The sequence below is a fragment of the Chiloscyllium plagiosum genome, unplaced genomic scaffold (genome assembly GCF_037043375.1).
Source record: "Chiloscyllium plagiosum isolate Xiang-an unplaced genomic scaffold, Cpla_swu_hap1 HiC_scaffold_15, whole genome shotgun sequence".
NCBI lineage: Eukaryota > Metazoa > Chordata > Chondrichthyes > Orectolobiformes > Hemiscylliidae > Chiloscyllium > Chiloscyllium plagiosum.
Genome location: NW_028270153.1, coordinates 66,778,937 through 66,795,747, shown reverse-complemented (window position 1 = coordinate 66,795,747; position 16,811 = coordinate 66,778,937). Strand labels below are relative to the sequence as shown.

At 42.5% G+C, this 16,811-nt stretch overlaps 1 protein-coding gene across 2 annotated transcripts in view; it reads right to left on the bottom strand.

Moving 5' to 3' along the window:
- Positions 1-3,683: 3,683 nt before the first annotated feature.
- The window catches only part of LOC122559981 (dysbindin-like), a 39,725-nt gene continuing 26,597 nt past the window's right edge, over positions 3,684-16,811 (bottom strand). Inside the window, exons 2-5 of one of the 2 annotated variants that reach the window (XM_087995006.1) lie at positions 14,049-14,276; positions 9,371-9,520; positions 5,021-5,161; positions 3,684-4,622 (exon numbers count right to left, since the gene is read on the bottom strand). In XM_087995006.1, coding sequence (XP_087851132.1) covers positions 4,390-4,622; positions 5,021-5,161; positions 9,371-9,515 — 519 coding nt within the window. In that variant the 5' untranslated portion in view covers positions 9,516-9,520; positions 14,049-14,276 and the 3' untranslated portion in view covers positions 3,684-4,389. The remainder of the gene's footprint in view (positions 4,623-5,020; positions 5,162-9,370; positions 9,521-14,048; positions 14,277-16,811) is intronic. The other variant, XM_043710103.2, reaches the window with a different exon arrangement.

Genomic DNA, 16,811 nt, shown 5'->3' with positions numbered 1-16,811 from the left:
TAGGGTAAATAGACAAAGTTGTTACCTCAGAGTAGGAGAGTCCAGAACTAGAGGGTAAGGTGTAGGGTGAGAGGGGAAAGATAGAAAAGGGACCCAAGTGGCAACGTTTTCACATAGAGGGATGTGTGTACATGGAATAAGCTACCAGAGGAAGTGGTGGAGGCTGGTACAATTACAGCATTTAAAAGGCCTCTGGATGGGCATATGAATAGGAAGGGTTTAGATGGATATGGACCAGTTCTCGGCAAATGGGACTAGATTAACTTAGGATATCTGGTTGGCATGGACGAGTTGGATCGAAGGGTCTGTTTCCGTGCTGTACGTCTCTATGACTCTACATACTATTTTTGTTGACATCTGTAGTTGTATTAATTTTCATGTGTTATAATGGGCTGACAATGGAAAATAGTTTGGAAAGCACTGATATACAGCATGGCATCCTGATACAGTTACATTGACTGGATTTACCGTTGTGCCAAGTTAGTATGACAGGCTCTTCAATCTCACCCTCCCAAGCAATTGGAGGAAGAATCTGTAGCTCTCACAGCAACAGTGTAGTTGGAAACTCTTGGAGAGATAGGCCAGCAGGAATGTGGTGCCCATGGCATCAATTTATTTGTAACTAAGTCAGCTCAGGAAAAAAAAATCCAAAACATTATTCAATTTGCTCATTCACCTACATGCAATGCTTTAAACCCACCTGCTACCTTTCTTTCACTTTGTCTTGCAAAATGTTTTCCTGCTGTTTGTAGTTCTTATAAATGACTTGGATGAGGAAATGGAAGGGTGGGTTCGTAAGTTTGCCGATGACACAAAGGTTGTAGGTAGTGTGGCGGTCTGTTGCAGACTACAACAAGACATTGACAGAATGCCGAGCTGGGCTGAGAAGTGACGGATGGAGTTCAACCTGGATAAATGCAAAGTGATTCATTTTGGAAGACCAAATTTGAATGCTGATTACTGAGTTAGAGACAGGTTTCTTGGCAGTGGGGAGGAACAGCGGGATCTTGCCGTTCATGTACATAGATCCTTCAAATTTGCCAGCCAAGTTGATAGGGTTGTTAAAGAGGTGTTTGGCTTTCATTAACAGGGGGATTGAGTTTAAGATTTTGCTGAACCTCTATAACACGTGGAATATTGTGTCCAGTTCTGGTCACCTCATAGGAAGGATGTAGATGCTTTAGAGAGGGTGCAGAGGAGATTTACCAGGATGTTGCCTGGACTGGAGGACATATCTTATGAAGAGAGGTTGAGGGAGCTAGGGCTTTTCTCATTGGAACGAAGAAGGATGAGAAGTGACTTGATAGAGGTGTTCAAGATGATGAGAGGCAGAGATAGAGTGGATGGTCAGAGACATTTCCCCAGGGCAGAAATGGCTGTCATGAGGGATCATAATTTTAAGGTGATTGGAGGAAGGTATAGAGGAGATGTCAGAGGTAGGTTCTTTATGCAGAGAGTGGTGGGTGCGTGGAATGTATTGCCAGTGATGGTAGCAGAATCAGAGATATTAGGGACATTTAAGCGACTGCTGGACAAGCACATGGACTGCAGTAAATTGAGTATGTAGGTTAGGCTGACCTTGGATTAAAATAAATGCTCAGCACAACATTGTGGGCCAAAGGGCCTGTACTGTTCTAAATTCTATGTTCTATAAAATCACTCTAAAGACTTTCAGCAGCACTCAGCCTTCACTCATCACTAGGCTATTAATCCATCATCCTTACTGCTCACTCTCAATTCTTGTGAAACCTGCTCCAAGTGTCTCAGCTATACTTTCACCAAATGCACTTTACCATCAGGTAAAGCTCTCTCACCTTCACTCACTCACAGGCTGTCTTTATTGCTCCTTAAAGAAGTCAGCAGAAAATGTTACAGAGGAGAAGAATCTGGGGGCAATGGGCTGCCACAGACCGTATAACTATCAAGGGAGTAATTGGAATTAAAAGGTTTATTTGCATTCTGCTCGGCCAGAGATGGATTGACAGCACAATTATCCCTGGCACACACATCCAGTCTTTATCCTCATTGAGATGAGGCCAAGGGTAAGAGGTGAGCACTTTCTGTGTTGTACACATTTCTGTGTTCCCCTTTCATAACTATTCCTCTGTTGGGCCAGTGTTTCCCATCCTGACGTTCAGCCAGACACAACCTGACATTCAGCTAATTCACCAGCGACTCAAACATCACAAGATTGACAACGGAGATAGGTTGCCTAAACTAAAATGTCTCTATTTTTCTTATTTCCAGGAGCCTCTTCACATGCATCATGGAACCTAATTTCTGCTGAAGGTACAACCTTACAGCCGGACACCAGCACAGATACTCACATTTTGGTGGGTCCCTTTAGACAGTTAGCTGTGTTCACTTTGTGATTTGCATTCAATTAATGAGCATGAGCCAATACTGGTGGTAGGGATTGCTTTGTAGAATCTGCCTTGTGGAGGGGCAGAAAGGAAGCATGGGACACAATTGTTTTCATGGCTGTACATAGCTCCAGCATTTGTGTCCTGCTATCAATGGAACATGAATGCTAAAGGTGGATCAGTAACTAACAGATGAGTGGTGCACATTATCGACATCTGTGGAAAATTGTGACTGAACCATTTAGTGGTTGGATGGTGTAGGGAGTCATGAGAATGACAAGATGACTGACAGCTTACACATTGCTTTACATCACTGGCTTTCACAAAGGTTGTGTCTAGTTGAAAGTCAGGATGGGAAACATTGGCCCAGGAGAAGAATAGTGACGAAAAGGGAACACAGAAATTTGAACATCATGGAAAGAGCTCATATATCTTACCCTTGGCCTCATCTCAATCAGTGCCCATGTTCTGATCCTCTGCTCCTATCCAGGGGAGCCCTCAGAGACTGAATGCCAGCTGCCATTGGTCAAGGTTGTCTGAGTAGACGCAGTAGAGATATGTAGGCGAAAGTGAGGACTGCAGATGCTGGAGATCAGAGTCAAGATTAGAGTGGTGCTGGAAAAGCACAGCAGGTCAGGCAACATCTGAGGAGCAGGAGAATCGACGTTTCGGGCAAAAGCCCTTCATCAGGAATGAACAAACTGATTTCGTCTGTCTCTACTGAAACAACACTGGAAAGGTTGACCTGCTAATGTATGTATTGTACCTTTCCCTTCCTCCTCCTCCTTCAGAAGGGCAAGGGATCAATAACCAGGGAAGATAGATTTAAGGCAATGGAGCAGGAGGTTTCGAGGGTATGCAAAGAAAAGCTTTTTCACCCAAAGGGTGGTGCGCTTTTGGACCTCACTGACAGTAAGGGTGGTTAGAAGCAGAAACCTTCATAACATTGAAGAAGTATTTAGATGTGCATTTGGGATGCCAAGATATACAAGGTTATAGGCCAAGTGATGGAAAATGGGATGAGAATAGTTAGGAAGTTACATTTGACTGGCATTAACATGAAGGACCGAGAGGCCTTTCTCTGTGCAGTTGATTTCTATGAGTATACATCATGTTGCATATCATCTACAATTTGTCACTGTTTGGTATCTTTGGCAAATTTTGAAAATTCCTCTCTGCATTCCAATATCTAAATCATTTATATAGAAGAAAAGATCCTTCTCATCGCTGTTTGTAAATTGGACTTTTAAAAGAAGATTCATTTTTTTCAAAAATGTAAAACACTTTGTTAACTCAGACAAAATGGAAACCTAGAGCACATATGTTCAGATGATTGGCCATCATAAGTTTATTAAGAAAGAAATCTCCAGTGTGGCTTCTTTACAATCTGACATTGTCTTTATGGTGGATTTATTGACTGGCAGTTCACTGTGATCCAACATGCTGTCATTTCCTTAAGCTAAGATCACATATTCTGACATCTGTGTTTGGTGCTAAAGGATTCATTCAGTCATCTCTATTAGAAAGTTGACAGTGGCTGTTGCTTTAGCGACTGTTGGTTAGCCTGTCTCATGCTATCTGTTTATGGTGTCATCATTGGCATTAAGTGTCATTTATCCAACATCCATTGTTCCACTGTGTCCATCTGTGTCTCTCTGTTTTTATTGCATCCATGATCTTAGCTATGTGTGTGATTTGTCTACATATTTTTCAACCTTTGAAGGAACGGTCTATGTTAGATCTGCATGTATGTTTAATTTGGCTGTGCTTCATTGAATTCATGCTTAACTGGAATATGTGGCTGGAGTGTATGTGACCAGGAGCGTCTAACTGGAAGGGTGCGTGAAATTGGGAATATGGGTAACCAGGAGTGTATGAGTAGGATTTAAACATCTATTATTCGGTGAATCAGTAATCTGGAAAATACAGGAATATCCCAGTTGCTGCTAACTTTGCAGCCCCCTCTTTACAGTAGAAAGACATTTCATTGATAAGAGCTATGCTGTATGTGATGTCAGACACAGTGTTAGCTTTCATTTCCAGCTTGTGGCTCAGTGTCCTTGTCTTTGTTCGGTGTAAGTAGTGCAGTGTCCACTTGGACATCCTCGTCATCAGACTGGACAGTTGGAGTCTCGTCACCGTTACTGAACTCCAGGCTGTTGGGATCTGTGGAGTTAGAGGAAGTGGATGACATCCGAGATTTTGTTTCAGCAGAATTTGGAACTTTGATGGTGATCTCATTATTGTAAAACTGTTCATCTGTGGGCAGAAATGAAACAAAGTTAATGCAGGAGCTGGTGGTATCAGTAAATCCTTTATCAACAAAGGAAGGTTAGGAGAGTGTCTATTTGCTCCCTCACTGAAATGGAAACTCCCAAACATCCTGAGATTAATAGCTGCAGCTGCTGTTAACACAGATTAGGCCCTGGCTGATTGCTACCGCTAGAGTCACAATCTCTCCACACTCCTTAGATAATGGAGAACTGAAGTGACTCCAATCTTTCCCAGAATAGGGTACGAGAAGTCAGACCTGCCTTTAATACTGAGATACTAGGACTTGTCTGTTACAGGCATGTTGGCACAGGACTCCTGAAACACCTCAACCTGTAACACTCGATTGGTGTGGAGTTTGTTGCTGTGTTGGGTTTTCTCCTTACCTGGCAGTGTCAGTGTCTCACAGCCATCCATGCTGGAGTTGAGGAACACGTCGAGTGCCTCCTGATCAGACATATCCATGAGATCCACTTGCTCCAGCATGTCCACATTGACCTCCATGGAGGAGACACTTCCGATTGGTGCTGTGGGAAATAGAAAAACCATCAAGCGTGGGTGACAGAGAAAATCGAGGCCCCTTTTCCCTGCCATGAGATCACTCTCACTCTCCATTTCTCAAGGTCTGAATCAGTTTAGACTCTGGTTTCTCTTTCCCCGAAAGCTTGAACCAGGATGTGGCTTTGTGAATGCCATTAGCTCTTTTACATCTTAGCCCAATGGACTTGTCAGACATGCATAACAATTAAGAAATTTACAATGACAACTAACTGACCACTTTCACTCCCCAGTCACATACTATTTCAGTGGGAGAGGATGAGAGTTAACAGGAAATAGAAAAGTACACTTGATTTTGAGTTCTGTTTTGTACATCTGATTTTGGAGGATTCTATGTTGGAAAACACTGTGTTCAGTCTACTATTAGTTCATGTTTACCTCAGACAGGCATGAACTATTCCTTTTGAGACAATCAAACTCCAGTGAACCCATTACCTCAGGTAGGCCAAGACTAAAGAGTGTTGTTTGAAGTGCTGTGTATCTGGACTGAGCAGAACTATGTAGGTTATTTACTTAAATTTTATTTAATGGGAGACAAACTGTGACATTGTGGGGATTCTATGAGTCAATGTTGAAGTAGGCCATTTAGCCCATCAAGTCCAATCCAAACCTCTGAAGAGCATGCCACCCTGTCCCTGTAACCTTGCATTTCCCATAGCTGAGCCCCGTAAGCCTGCACATCCCTGGACACTATGCGGCAATTTCGCATGGTCAATCCACCTAACCTGCACGTCTTTGGATTGTGGGAGGAAACTGGAGCACCTGGAGGAAACCCACACAGACACTGGGAGAATGTGCAAACTCCGCACAGATGCCAGAGCTTGGAATCAAACCCAGGTCCTTCATGTTGTGAGGCAGCAGTGCTAGCCACTGAGCCCCAGTGCCACCCAGACTATCTCATGCCACTTATCCTAAATTAGGTGGGAAAGGTAAATGGATTAAATTGCAAAACAACATTACAGGGAAGGTTTTGTTCAATAAGTGTCTTTCACCTGAATCATTTAATTGACAAAAGTAATCAGTCACATGGGTTAAAGTCTTTTGGTTTTAAAAATGAAAGGAGTTTGCAGTGTACATCACATAGCTGTAGTCTGGGTGAGACATTCTACAGATCTACCATCAGTGCAAAGGAGAAAAGTCACGAGGTCTGGTGTCTCTCCTGTATTGGGCTCCTTATTCTCTATATTGCCATTAAACTTCCCCCGCAAAATGCATATTCTATCTTTCCCCTTTCCAGATTCATCAGACAATTCACCAAACGTTGACAGAAAGGTCTTAGTAAAATAATATGCTCATTGTTGGTCTCTGAGTATAAACATTGTCCGATTTCTTCAGAATGGATTATTGGTATGAAGAGCAGCAAGGATGTGATGTACCTATCGTACCAAAGGAGACAAATTTTAGTTTTAAGCATTGTGCAATGTTATTAATTTGATAGGAATACATCCCATTAACTTGTAAAACAGTGCAGGTCATAACACTGATTTTGGTGATTGCCATATTAATATGCAATCACTTTGTCCCATATATACCCAGTAACAGTAAGCTTATAAATGGGGGAAAAGAGTCTATGCCAGTACTTGCAACCTAGATATACTGGACTGTGATTTAGAAGCCTTTCCCCCATGCCTGGATACACGATATTATATTGGAAAATTACTTCATAGAATTTCATGTCAGAATGTAATTGGATTCTGCTTTGTCAGTAGTTTCTCAGGGTAGATGGATCACATGGCTCCTGAGCAACCAAGTGGAATGATTGAACAACATAGTTCTTCACTGTTAGCCTTTTGATGTCTCTATGGAACATCACTTTTAAGGGCTCAGAAGACAAAGGCTGAATGGTTCAAAATTATATCTGTTTTTAGATCAGCAAATCTGTAGTACCTCCTGGGCATGGGGAGGATCAATGTCTGGTAGTTTATGGATATAGCTGGTTCCAACATGAATCTTACACATTTATGTAAATATTACAAGAAATACTCATTTACAGGCTCTCTTTTATGAAAACTTAAATTCCTCTTATGTTTGAGTTGTATTATTGTTGAATCTCTGTCTTAAAACTGAATCCTGACTTTCAGCATGGGACAGTTCATGAATGCCTCCATCTAACTGAGAAACAGAGTGTGAGTGAATACCACTGACACATTGACATCTTGCCACTCGTCATTCATTAACTTATTTCTGATTTCTCCCCCTTTACTCACCTTTACATAGTACATCTCTGGCTCTTCCCTTGCTTTGCCACCTTTGTTATGCCCTAGATTTGTCAGATTATCACCAATTTCCTGTTTACCATCAGGTCTTAAATTATGACATAAAAACTGTTGGGCTCCGTCCAACTCCATTCCCATCCACATTTTGGCTGCCACTCTGAACCCAAACCCATTCTTTCACTGTGTGCTGTTCTCTTTCTCCTCCTGTTTCCTTCTATCAACCTTATTGCTTTCTTTCTGTACTTTCAGGTATGCTGCTCCCCTCATTCCCTATCCATACCCAACCATTCAGACCCGTCAAACCTTCTCCTCTTAGGTCACTGTGCTATTAGGGACGGAGTTCCAACATTTCGATCCAGCAACACTGAAGGAAGAATAGTAAATTGTGATAATGATGCTGAGCGATTTCAAAGGGACCCTGACCTGGCAGATGAATTTCAGTGCAGGGAAATGTGAGGTACTGCATTTTACAGCAGAAACATGGAGAGACAATCAGGCTCAATAGGACACCTTTGACAGGTGTACAGAAACAGAGGGAATTCGGGGTTCATGTGCATAATTCTCTGAAGGTGGCCAGGTAAGCTGAAACAATTGTTAAGGCGGCCTATAGGATCCTTGGGTTTATAAATAGAGGACTAGAATATAAAAGCGAGGAAGTGAGCTACACCTTTATAAATCATTGGTTAGACCACATTTGGAGTATTGTGCTTAGTTCTGAGCACCTTATTTAAGGAAGGATGTTAAAGCCCCTGGGGAGAGTGCAGAAGAGATTTACTAGATACCAAGTATGAGGGATTTTAGATACAAGGAATGATTAGAAAAATTGGGCCTATACTCCTTGCAGAAGAGAAGATTAAAAGGTAACTTTATTAAGATGTTCAAAATTATTTTGAGGGGAAAGAAGGATGCGCTGTTTCCACTAGCTGGTTGTAACTAGTAACTAGTGGTCACAACTACATGATTGTCAGCAAGAGAGCTAGGAGTGAGGTGAGGTGAAACTTCTTCACTCAGAGTTGTTAGGGTTTGGGAATGTGCTGCCTGGGAAAGTAGTGAAGGTGGAATCACAGGAAGTTTCAAAGGAGAGCTGGATATATACTTGAAAGGGATATAGTTATAGGGCTCCGGAGATAGGGTTTGAGGATGGGATGAGCTGGCTAGCTCTTACAGGAGCTGGTACAGACATGATGGGTCAAATGTCTGTCCTGTAACACTCTATGAATCTATAAAAGCAGAGAAGACTGGGTTATTGAAATGGTTCAAATTCCAGTTGGATAGCTTTTTGATCAACCATGGATCAAAAGCAATGGGAGGACAGACAGGAAAATGGAGTTGAAGCTACAACCAGATCAGCCACAACCTTATTAAACAGCGGAGTAAGCTCACAAAGAGCTGAATGACTACTCCCATCCCTAATCCTTAGGTCCTATGTTGTTCCTATCTATCTTAGTCAACATTTATCCGATATCCAGTGTCATTAAAGCTTCTCATTTTCACACTACTGTTTGTGGGATCTTGCTATGCACAGATTGACTGCTACATTTCCTACATTTCACAGTGACTGTACCTCTAATGTACTTCATTGCACATAAAGTGTTTAGGAGTGTTCGTGTTCTAAGAGATGCCACAGAAACACCAGTCTTACTTCACCTGCATAAAGTTAAAAATCACACAACACCAGGTTATAGTCCAACAGGTTTATCTGGAAGCACTAGCTTTCGGAGCGCTGCTCCTTCATCAGGTGGTAGGATGAAGAACCTGAAAGCTAGTGATTCCAATTAAACCTGTTGGATTATAACCTTGTGTTGTGTAATTTTTAAACTTTGTCCACCCCAGTCCAACACTGGCACCTCCAAATCATGTTCACCCACATAGAGAGAATTATGATTTTGAACCTGTCACCTTTCATCCACCATTCGCTCTCTAACACCAGGTTCAATCATTCAGGCACTGAGTTTAACTTACGCCTCTGGTGCTCAATTTGCAGGTGTGCAGCAGTGAGGTAGAAATCTGCATCAGGCTGGAAGACGTCTTCAAAGAACCGCTGCCTGTCTCTGAATTTCATTGGTGGAGTGTGATCAGTGTCTAGCAGCCTTGGTGTGTGCTCCATCTCAGCTGGAAACACAATAAGCATAACTTACACATTACATACACCAGCATGTATTCATAACAGTAACCATACAGTACAGAACCAGGAGCCTGTCCTATCTCTCAGTCAATGTGAGTATCCAAACTATAGAGAGATTCATCCACATGAAAATCTGCTGATCATGCTCTCATAATAATAAGGTGGCATTGACACGGGAGTGATTTATAAGCAAGTAGTTTATATTGGCAAAACATACTGGTGACAGCACCTATACATATTTTATTTCAGGATGCATGAGGTGAATTAATGTTTACAAACACATATTCTGAGAAAAGTGGGGGTGGGGTGTTTAAGTTAACATTCACAGAGTAGGGCATGAGTTATTGGTTACAAATTAGTTAGGGAAAAGGAAAGAGAGTTTAGGGAGTGGGATGAATGCATTCATGTCTGGGGAGTGGGACAGGCAGTGGGTTAATGTTAACAGAATGGGTAGTCTTCCCGGAATAGGTTACAGAATGAGAGAATGATTACATTGCAGAAAGAGGCCACTCAGCCCATCATACCCGATCTGCTTCTGCTCCTAAGTAATTCTGTTTCATGTTCTCATTTTTTTATGATGACTGTGATTGATATATGATAATGACCAGATAATTTGCTTTGTGATATTCATTGGGGGATAGATATTGACTAGGACTCAGGTGAGAACTCTCCTGTCCCTCTTCAAATAGTGCACCATCAGATCTTTGTAACTATCTTAACCAAAACAAAATCCCAAATAACCACGGATGCTGGAAATCAGAAATGAAAAGAGAAATTGCTGAAGAAACTCAGCAGGTCTGGCAGTATCTGCAGAGAGAAAGCAGAATTCCTCAGACATTACTGGATCCGAAACATTAACTCTGCTTTCTCTGAACAGGTTTAAGACTTCTCTTCTGAAAGACACCATCTCCAACAATGCAAGGAAAAACAAGTCTGTTTTAATTCACAGATTCCTGTTATAGCCAAGGTACTAGGTCAAGAGCTGCTGTCACTCGGAAAGAAGTCAAACATTTCCTGTGAGGCACAGGTTGTGTAGAGAAAACCATCCTCCTCCATGCACTCCAAATATATCTCATCCACAGTCAGGGACGTGCTTGCCAGACCACTGTCATTCACCACCAGGTAGAATGCATTCCCTGTATACTGCCCTGGTGTGGGATGTGAACAAAGACCTTGTGGTTTAGAGGTGTGAGCTGTACCCACTGAGCTATCCAGCTGTAGCACGGTAATGATTGGGTAAGATTAGATTACTTAGTGTGGAAATAGACCCTTCGGCCCAACAAGTGCACACTGACCCGCCGAAGCGCAACCCACCCAGACCCATTCCCCTACATTTATCCCTTCACCTAACACTACGGGCAATTTAGCATGGCCAATTCACCTAACCTGCACATCTTTGGACTGTGGGAGGAAACCGGAGCACCCAGAGGAAACCCATGGGGAGAATGTGCAAACTCCACACAGTCAGTTGCCTGAGGCGGGAATTGAACCCGGGTCTCTGGCGCTGTGAGGCAGAATGCTAACCACTGTGCCACCGTGCTGGCACTCTGACTTGTGATATCCAGTCTCACTGGGGAATTCCTTGTGGATTATTATTCTATGTGGCCCTAGATCTTATGGTGCCCATATTGGCTCTTGGCTGGGCCCAGTGTACCCTTGCCAGCTGCTGTAGTGTGGACATAGTGCAGGGCACAATAAACATTTTCTCTGCCAGGGTTTCCCTCAGGATTAAGGAGTGTTTCCTATGGTCATGGGGTTGTGGCCTGTGTTATAGGCACTGAAACAGGAGGCGGGCCATCTGGAACTGTTCAGATTTGGGGTGAGGTCTCATCATGTTTGATTGACTTTGTACTTTTAAAATAATTCTTTTCACTTTAATACGTTTGGTGCCAGTGGAATACAGGATCAGCAAACTGGAACCCTGGTGGGTTCAGTGTGCTTGTTCCTGCATCACATTATGAATGGGTGTGACTGAATTAACAAATGCCTGTTGTATTCAGTAATACATGGGTGAAACTAGATTTCCATAACCTTTAACCTCCATTGAAATATTGTCTGGAACAGGAGATGGGTTGCATGAGCTGTTACTGATCAAGCAGATGATGAGGCTGGTGAAATTGACGGTGCAACATTGCATTGAGGATTGAGCGAGTTCCTCAGCCTGTCGCTGGAAGACTGCTGAACGAATGACTCTCAAGCAGCAGGCTGTATATTCATAGAACGTAGAACATTACAGCGCAGTACAGGCCCTTCGGCCCTCAATGTTGTACCGACCTGTGAAACCAATCTGAAACCTATCTAACCTACACTATTCCATTCTTGGCTATATGCCTATCCAATGACATTTAAATACCCTTACTGCTGTTGCAGGTAGTGCATTACAGCCCCTACTACTCTGAGTAAAGAAACTACCTCTGATATCTGACCTATACCTATCATCACTCAATTTAAAGCTATGTCCCCTCATGCTAGCCAGCACCATCCGAGGAGAAAGGCTCTCATTGTCCAACCTATACAACCGTCTGATTATCTTATATGCCTCAAATAAGTTACCTCTTGATCTTCTCTTAACAAAAACAGCCTCAAGTCCCTCAGCCTTTCTTCATAAGACCTTCCCTCCATACCAGGCAGATCCTAATTAATCTCCTCTGAACTCTTTCCAAAGCTTCCACATCCTTCCTATAATGCAGTGGCCAGAACTGTCCGCAATACTCCAAGTGTACCCGCACCAGAGTTTTGCACAGCTGCAACATGACCTCATGACTCCGAAACTCAATCCCTCCACCAATAAAAGCTAACACTGTCTGCCTGCTTAACAACCCTATCAACCTGGATGGCAACTTTCAAGGATCAACATACCTGGACACCGAGATCTCTCTGCTCATCTACACTACCAAGAATCTTACCTGCATTCCTGTTACTCCTTCCAAAGTGAATCACCTCACACTTTTCCACATTAGACTTCATTTTCCACCTCTCAGCCCAGCTCTGCAGCTTAACTATGTCCCTCTGTAACCTACAACATCCTTTGTCACTATCCACAACTCTACCAACCTTAGTGTCATCTGCAAATTTACTAACCCGTCCTTCTATGCGCTCATCTAGGTCATTTATAAAAATGACAAACAGCAGTGGCCCCAAAACAGATCCTTGCGGCACTCCACTAGTAACTGAACTCCAGGATGAACATTTCCCATCAACCACCACCCTCTGTCTTCTTTCAGCTAACCAATTTATGATCCAAATCGTTAAATCGCCCTCAATCCCATGCCTCCGTATTTTGGTGCAATAGCCTACCGTGGGGAACCTTGTCAAATGCCTTACTGAAATCCATATACACCACATCAACCGTTTTACCCTCATCCACCGGTTTGGTCACCTTCTCAAAGAACACACTGAAGCATCACTTTGACAAATTTATGGTTATCAGGCTGTCTTTTGGTCCCTATCAACAAACTTTAACTTTGTTCGGAGGAGTCCTTTTTTCACCATTACAAGGTACCCTCATGAAGAGAGTCTGGGCTTAATTCCACATTGAGCAGGGTCATCTTAGTCTGGGTGCAACAGGAGCGTTAGATCTGATCTTAGATAATCACCACACTTCATACAAAATAACCCAGTCTGTGTCTCTCTCCTTCTCATCAGATACCAGTCCTAAGAAGACGGATTTCCACATTTATCTGTGGTTATATTTAGTAAGGCACCTGCTGATGCCTGTAGCAGGTCTAATTGACCCAGAAACTCTTCTACATTTACCCCTTGCCTTAGGCATATCAGAAGGATTTGCAGATTGACAATTAAAATGTTTAACCACACTGTGACAAAGGAACTAAGTCACTCATCTGTCATTCCTGCTGGGAAATAGCTGAATGTCAAGAGAAGAAAAGAGCGAGTTATGTCTCCTGTAGTTGTGCTCCATGTGCTCACGTGGAGTCTGGGCACTTGGGCTGTGGTCCTGAAAGATGCCTAATGTTTATAAATGCATCTCATACGAACCATATTCAGGAAAGGAACTTGGTGAAGTGGGGCATGGGGATTATGGAGGGTAACATTATACAGCCTGATGAGGGGCTAAGTTAGGAGACTCTATCCAAACCATTTTTCTTTTCATTGGAAAAAGTTGTGTATCTAGTGCAAGTCAACACAATGCGAAGGGATAGAAATCACAAGATATATGTGGGTGAAGAAGGCCATTCAATGCATCCAAGCCTCCTTTGACAGTATCTTCCAAATCCACAACCTCTACTGTCTAACAAGACAAGGGCAGCTGATACAGAAAACATCAACCTTTGCAATTACCTTCCAAACCACAAGTCCATCCTGATATGGAGCTATATCACATTCCTTCACTGTTGCTGGGTCAAAATCCTGGAACTGTCTTCCTAAAAGCACTGTTGGTGTACGCTGGGTATGATTTAGAATCCATCATTTTGATTACACAACACCAATATCTGGTGGTTCAACAACCACCTGATGAAGGAGCAGCGCTCTAAAAGCTAGTGCTTCCAAACAAACCTGTTGGACTATAACCCGGTGTTGTGTGATTTTTCAACTTTGTCCACCCCAGTCCGACACCAGCACCTCCAAGTTGTGTATCTTGATGATATAGTCACACTTGTTAAGGATGACTATCCTGGTCCCTTTGTTGTGTTTACTGACAAGCGCCTCCAAGGTGGTCTTGAGGCTTCACAATGCCACCAGACATTCATATTGCAGGTGAAAATTGGATAGGTCATTCAAATCCTGTAAAAATTAATCATCTAGGCATGATTCAAGACTCTATATTTAACTGTCAGTCATCATTATCCAGTATATTTACAAATCAGAAGCCACTAGTCCACCTCAATCAGTACTCTCTAATTGCACAATATAAATGTTATTTTCCCTTTACTTCGATGTTCTTGCAAATTTTTTTGAGAGCAAAAACAAAAGCATTGACTAGGCATGCCTTTCTTCAGCAATACTTAAAAGGTTAGAGAATGTGAAGTCAGGGACATGTGGCAGAATGGATTTCTAGCTGGTTTCAGGACAGAAAGCAGAGAGTGGGACTAAGGGATAGTTATTCAGAAAATCAGAGCAAGGTCAAATGTAGTTCATACTTTACATTAACGACTTGGACTTTGGAATCAAAAACAATAAATTTCAAGGTGACACCAAATTGGAAAGCATGAGATAGGAAGTTTGTAATAACTTACAGGATGACATTAATAAATTACAGAATGGACAAATAATTGGCAAATTAATTTCAACATAGGTAAATGCTTTAGGTTGGAAAAAATAGGGATGCCATTTGTAATTTTGAAGATGCAAGTTTGAGTTGGGTAGAGGAACATGGACAAATACATTAATCACTAAAAAGGTTACACCACAGGTTCACAAGATGATGGAAAACAAACCAAGCATTTGGCTTTATTTCAAAAGGAATAGAATTAAAATGTAGGGAATGTAAACTAAACATGTATTGAAACTTGGTTAGACTGCACCTTGTTGACTGTGCACAGTGCTGCTTGCCATATTATAAAAAGGATATAAAGTCACTGGAGAGGGTGCAGGGAAGATTTATAACTGTGATACAAAAAAGGTGTGGATAAACATATCAGTAAAGGATTGCCAGGCTGAACATAGAACAATACAGCACAGAACAGGCCCTTCGGCCCACGATGTTGTGCCGAACATTTGTCCTAGCTTAAGCACCTATCCATGTACCTATCCAATTGCCGCTTAAAGGTCACCAATGATTCGGACTCTGCCACTCCCACAGGCAGCGCATTCCATGCCCCCACCACTCTCTGGGTAAAGAACCTACCCGTGACATCCCCCCTATACATTCCATCCTTCACCTTAAATTTATGTCCCCTTGTAACACTCTGAAACAGGCTGGATCTCTGCTCTGTTGAAAATGGCAAAGGGATGATCTAATGGAGAACATTATGAAAGGTTTTGATCAAGTGGATATAGAGGGATTGTTTCCTCTTTGGGAAATAAATGGCTGGAGGCATAAGTATAAGATAGTCATCAAGAAATCCAGTCAGGAATTCAAAAGGAGCTTCTTTCCTCAGAGAGTGGTGAGAATATGGAATTTACTATCATTGGAAACAGGGCAAGTGAATAATATTGATATATTTATGGAGAAACCTGATAAGCATATGAGGGAGAATAGAGATTGAGTGGAGCATAAACATAACTGTTTGGGCTGAACGGCCTGTTTCTGTGTCATATATCCCGTAATTGGCTGTCTTTTCTCCTATCCTCAATTACGAAGTCTGGCCATGGACATCCATTGCTGGAAATGTGTTGCTGGAAAAGCGCAGGTCAGGCAGCATCCAGGGAACAGGAGAATCGACGTTTCGGGCATAAGCCCTTCTTCAGGAATGGGGAAAGTTTGTCCAGCAGGCTAAGATAAAAGGTAGGGAGGAGGGACTTGGGAGAGGGGCGTCGGAAATGTGATAGGTGGAAAGAGGTCAAGGTGAGGGTGATAGGTCAGACTGGGGTGGGGGTGGAGAGGTCGGGAAGAAGATCTCAGGTTAGGAAGGCGGTGCTGAATTTGATGGATTTGACTGAGACAGGGTGGGGGGAGGGGAAATGAGGAAACTGGTGAAATCCGAGTTCATCCCTTGTGGTTGGAGGGTTCCTAGCCGGAAGATGAGGCGTTCTCATGGACATCCATTGATTGGTCCATACTTACAGGCAAAATATTGCAGTGGTTTGTCATTGCTTTCACCAGGATGGTTGACGAGGAGTCTCTCCCACTCTTCCCACCTTCCATCAGGTGTATTGGAAGGATTTACAATCTGTCTGTTAACATTACAATGTGCCTTCCATCGCTAACAAACCCGGACTCATACCATTGAGAAAGTCTACAGCCTTAAAACTTGACTTTAAACATTTAGACTAAAATGTAATGCTGAATTATAGGACACATTTACTGCACTAAAAAAATTAGACAGGCAGGAAGGCTCAGAAAAAGGGGGGAACCTCAAGGAATGCAGAAGATAGGATACAATTACTACAGGAAGGATAGAAAGGGAGGCAAGAGAGGAGGGGGAGTGGCATTTTTGATCAGGGATAGCATTACAGCTGTGCTGAGGGAGGATATTCCCAGAAATACATCCAGGGAAGTTATTTGGGTGGAACTGAGAAATAAGAAAGGGATGATCACCTCATTGGGATTGTATTTTAGGCCCCCCAATAGTCAGAGGGAAATTGAGAAACAAACTTGTAAGGAGATCTCAGCTATCTGTAAGAATAATAGGGTAGTTATGGTAGGGGATTTTAACG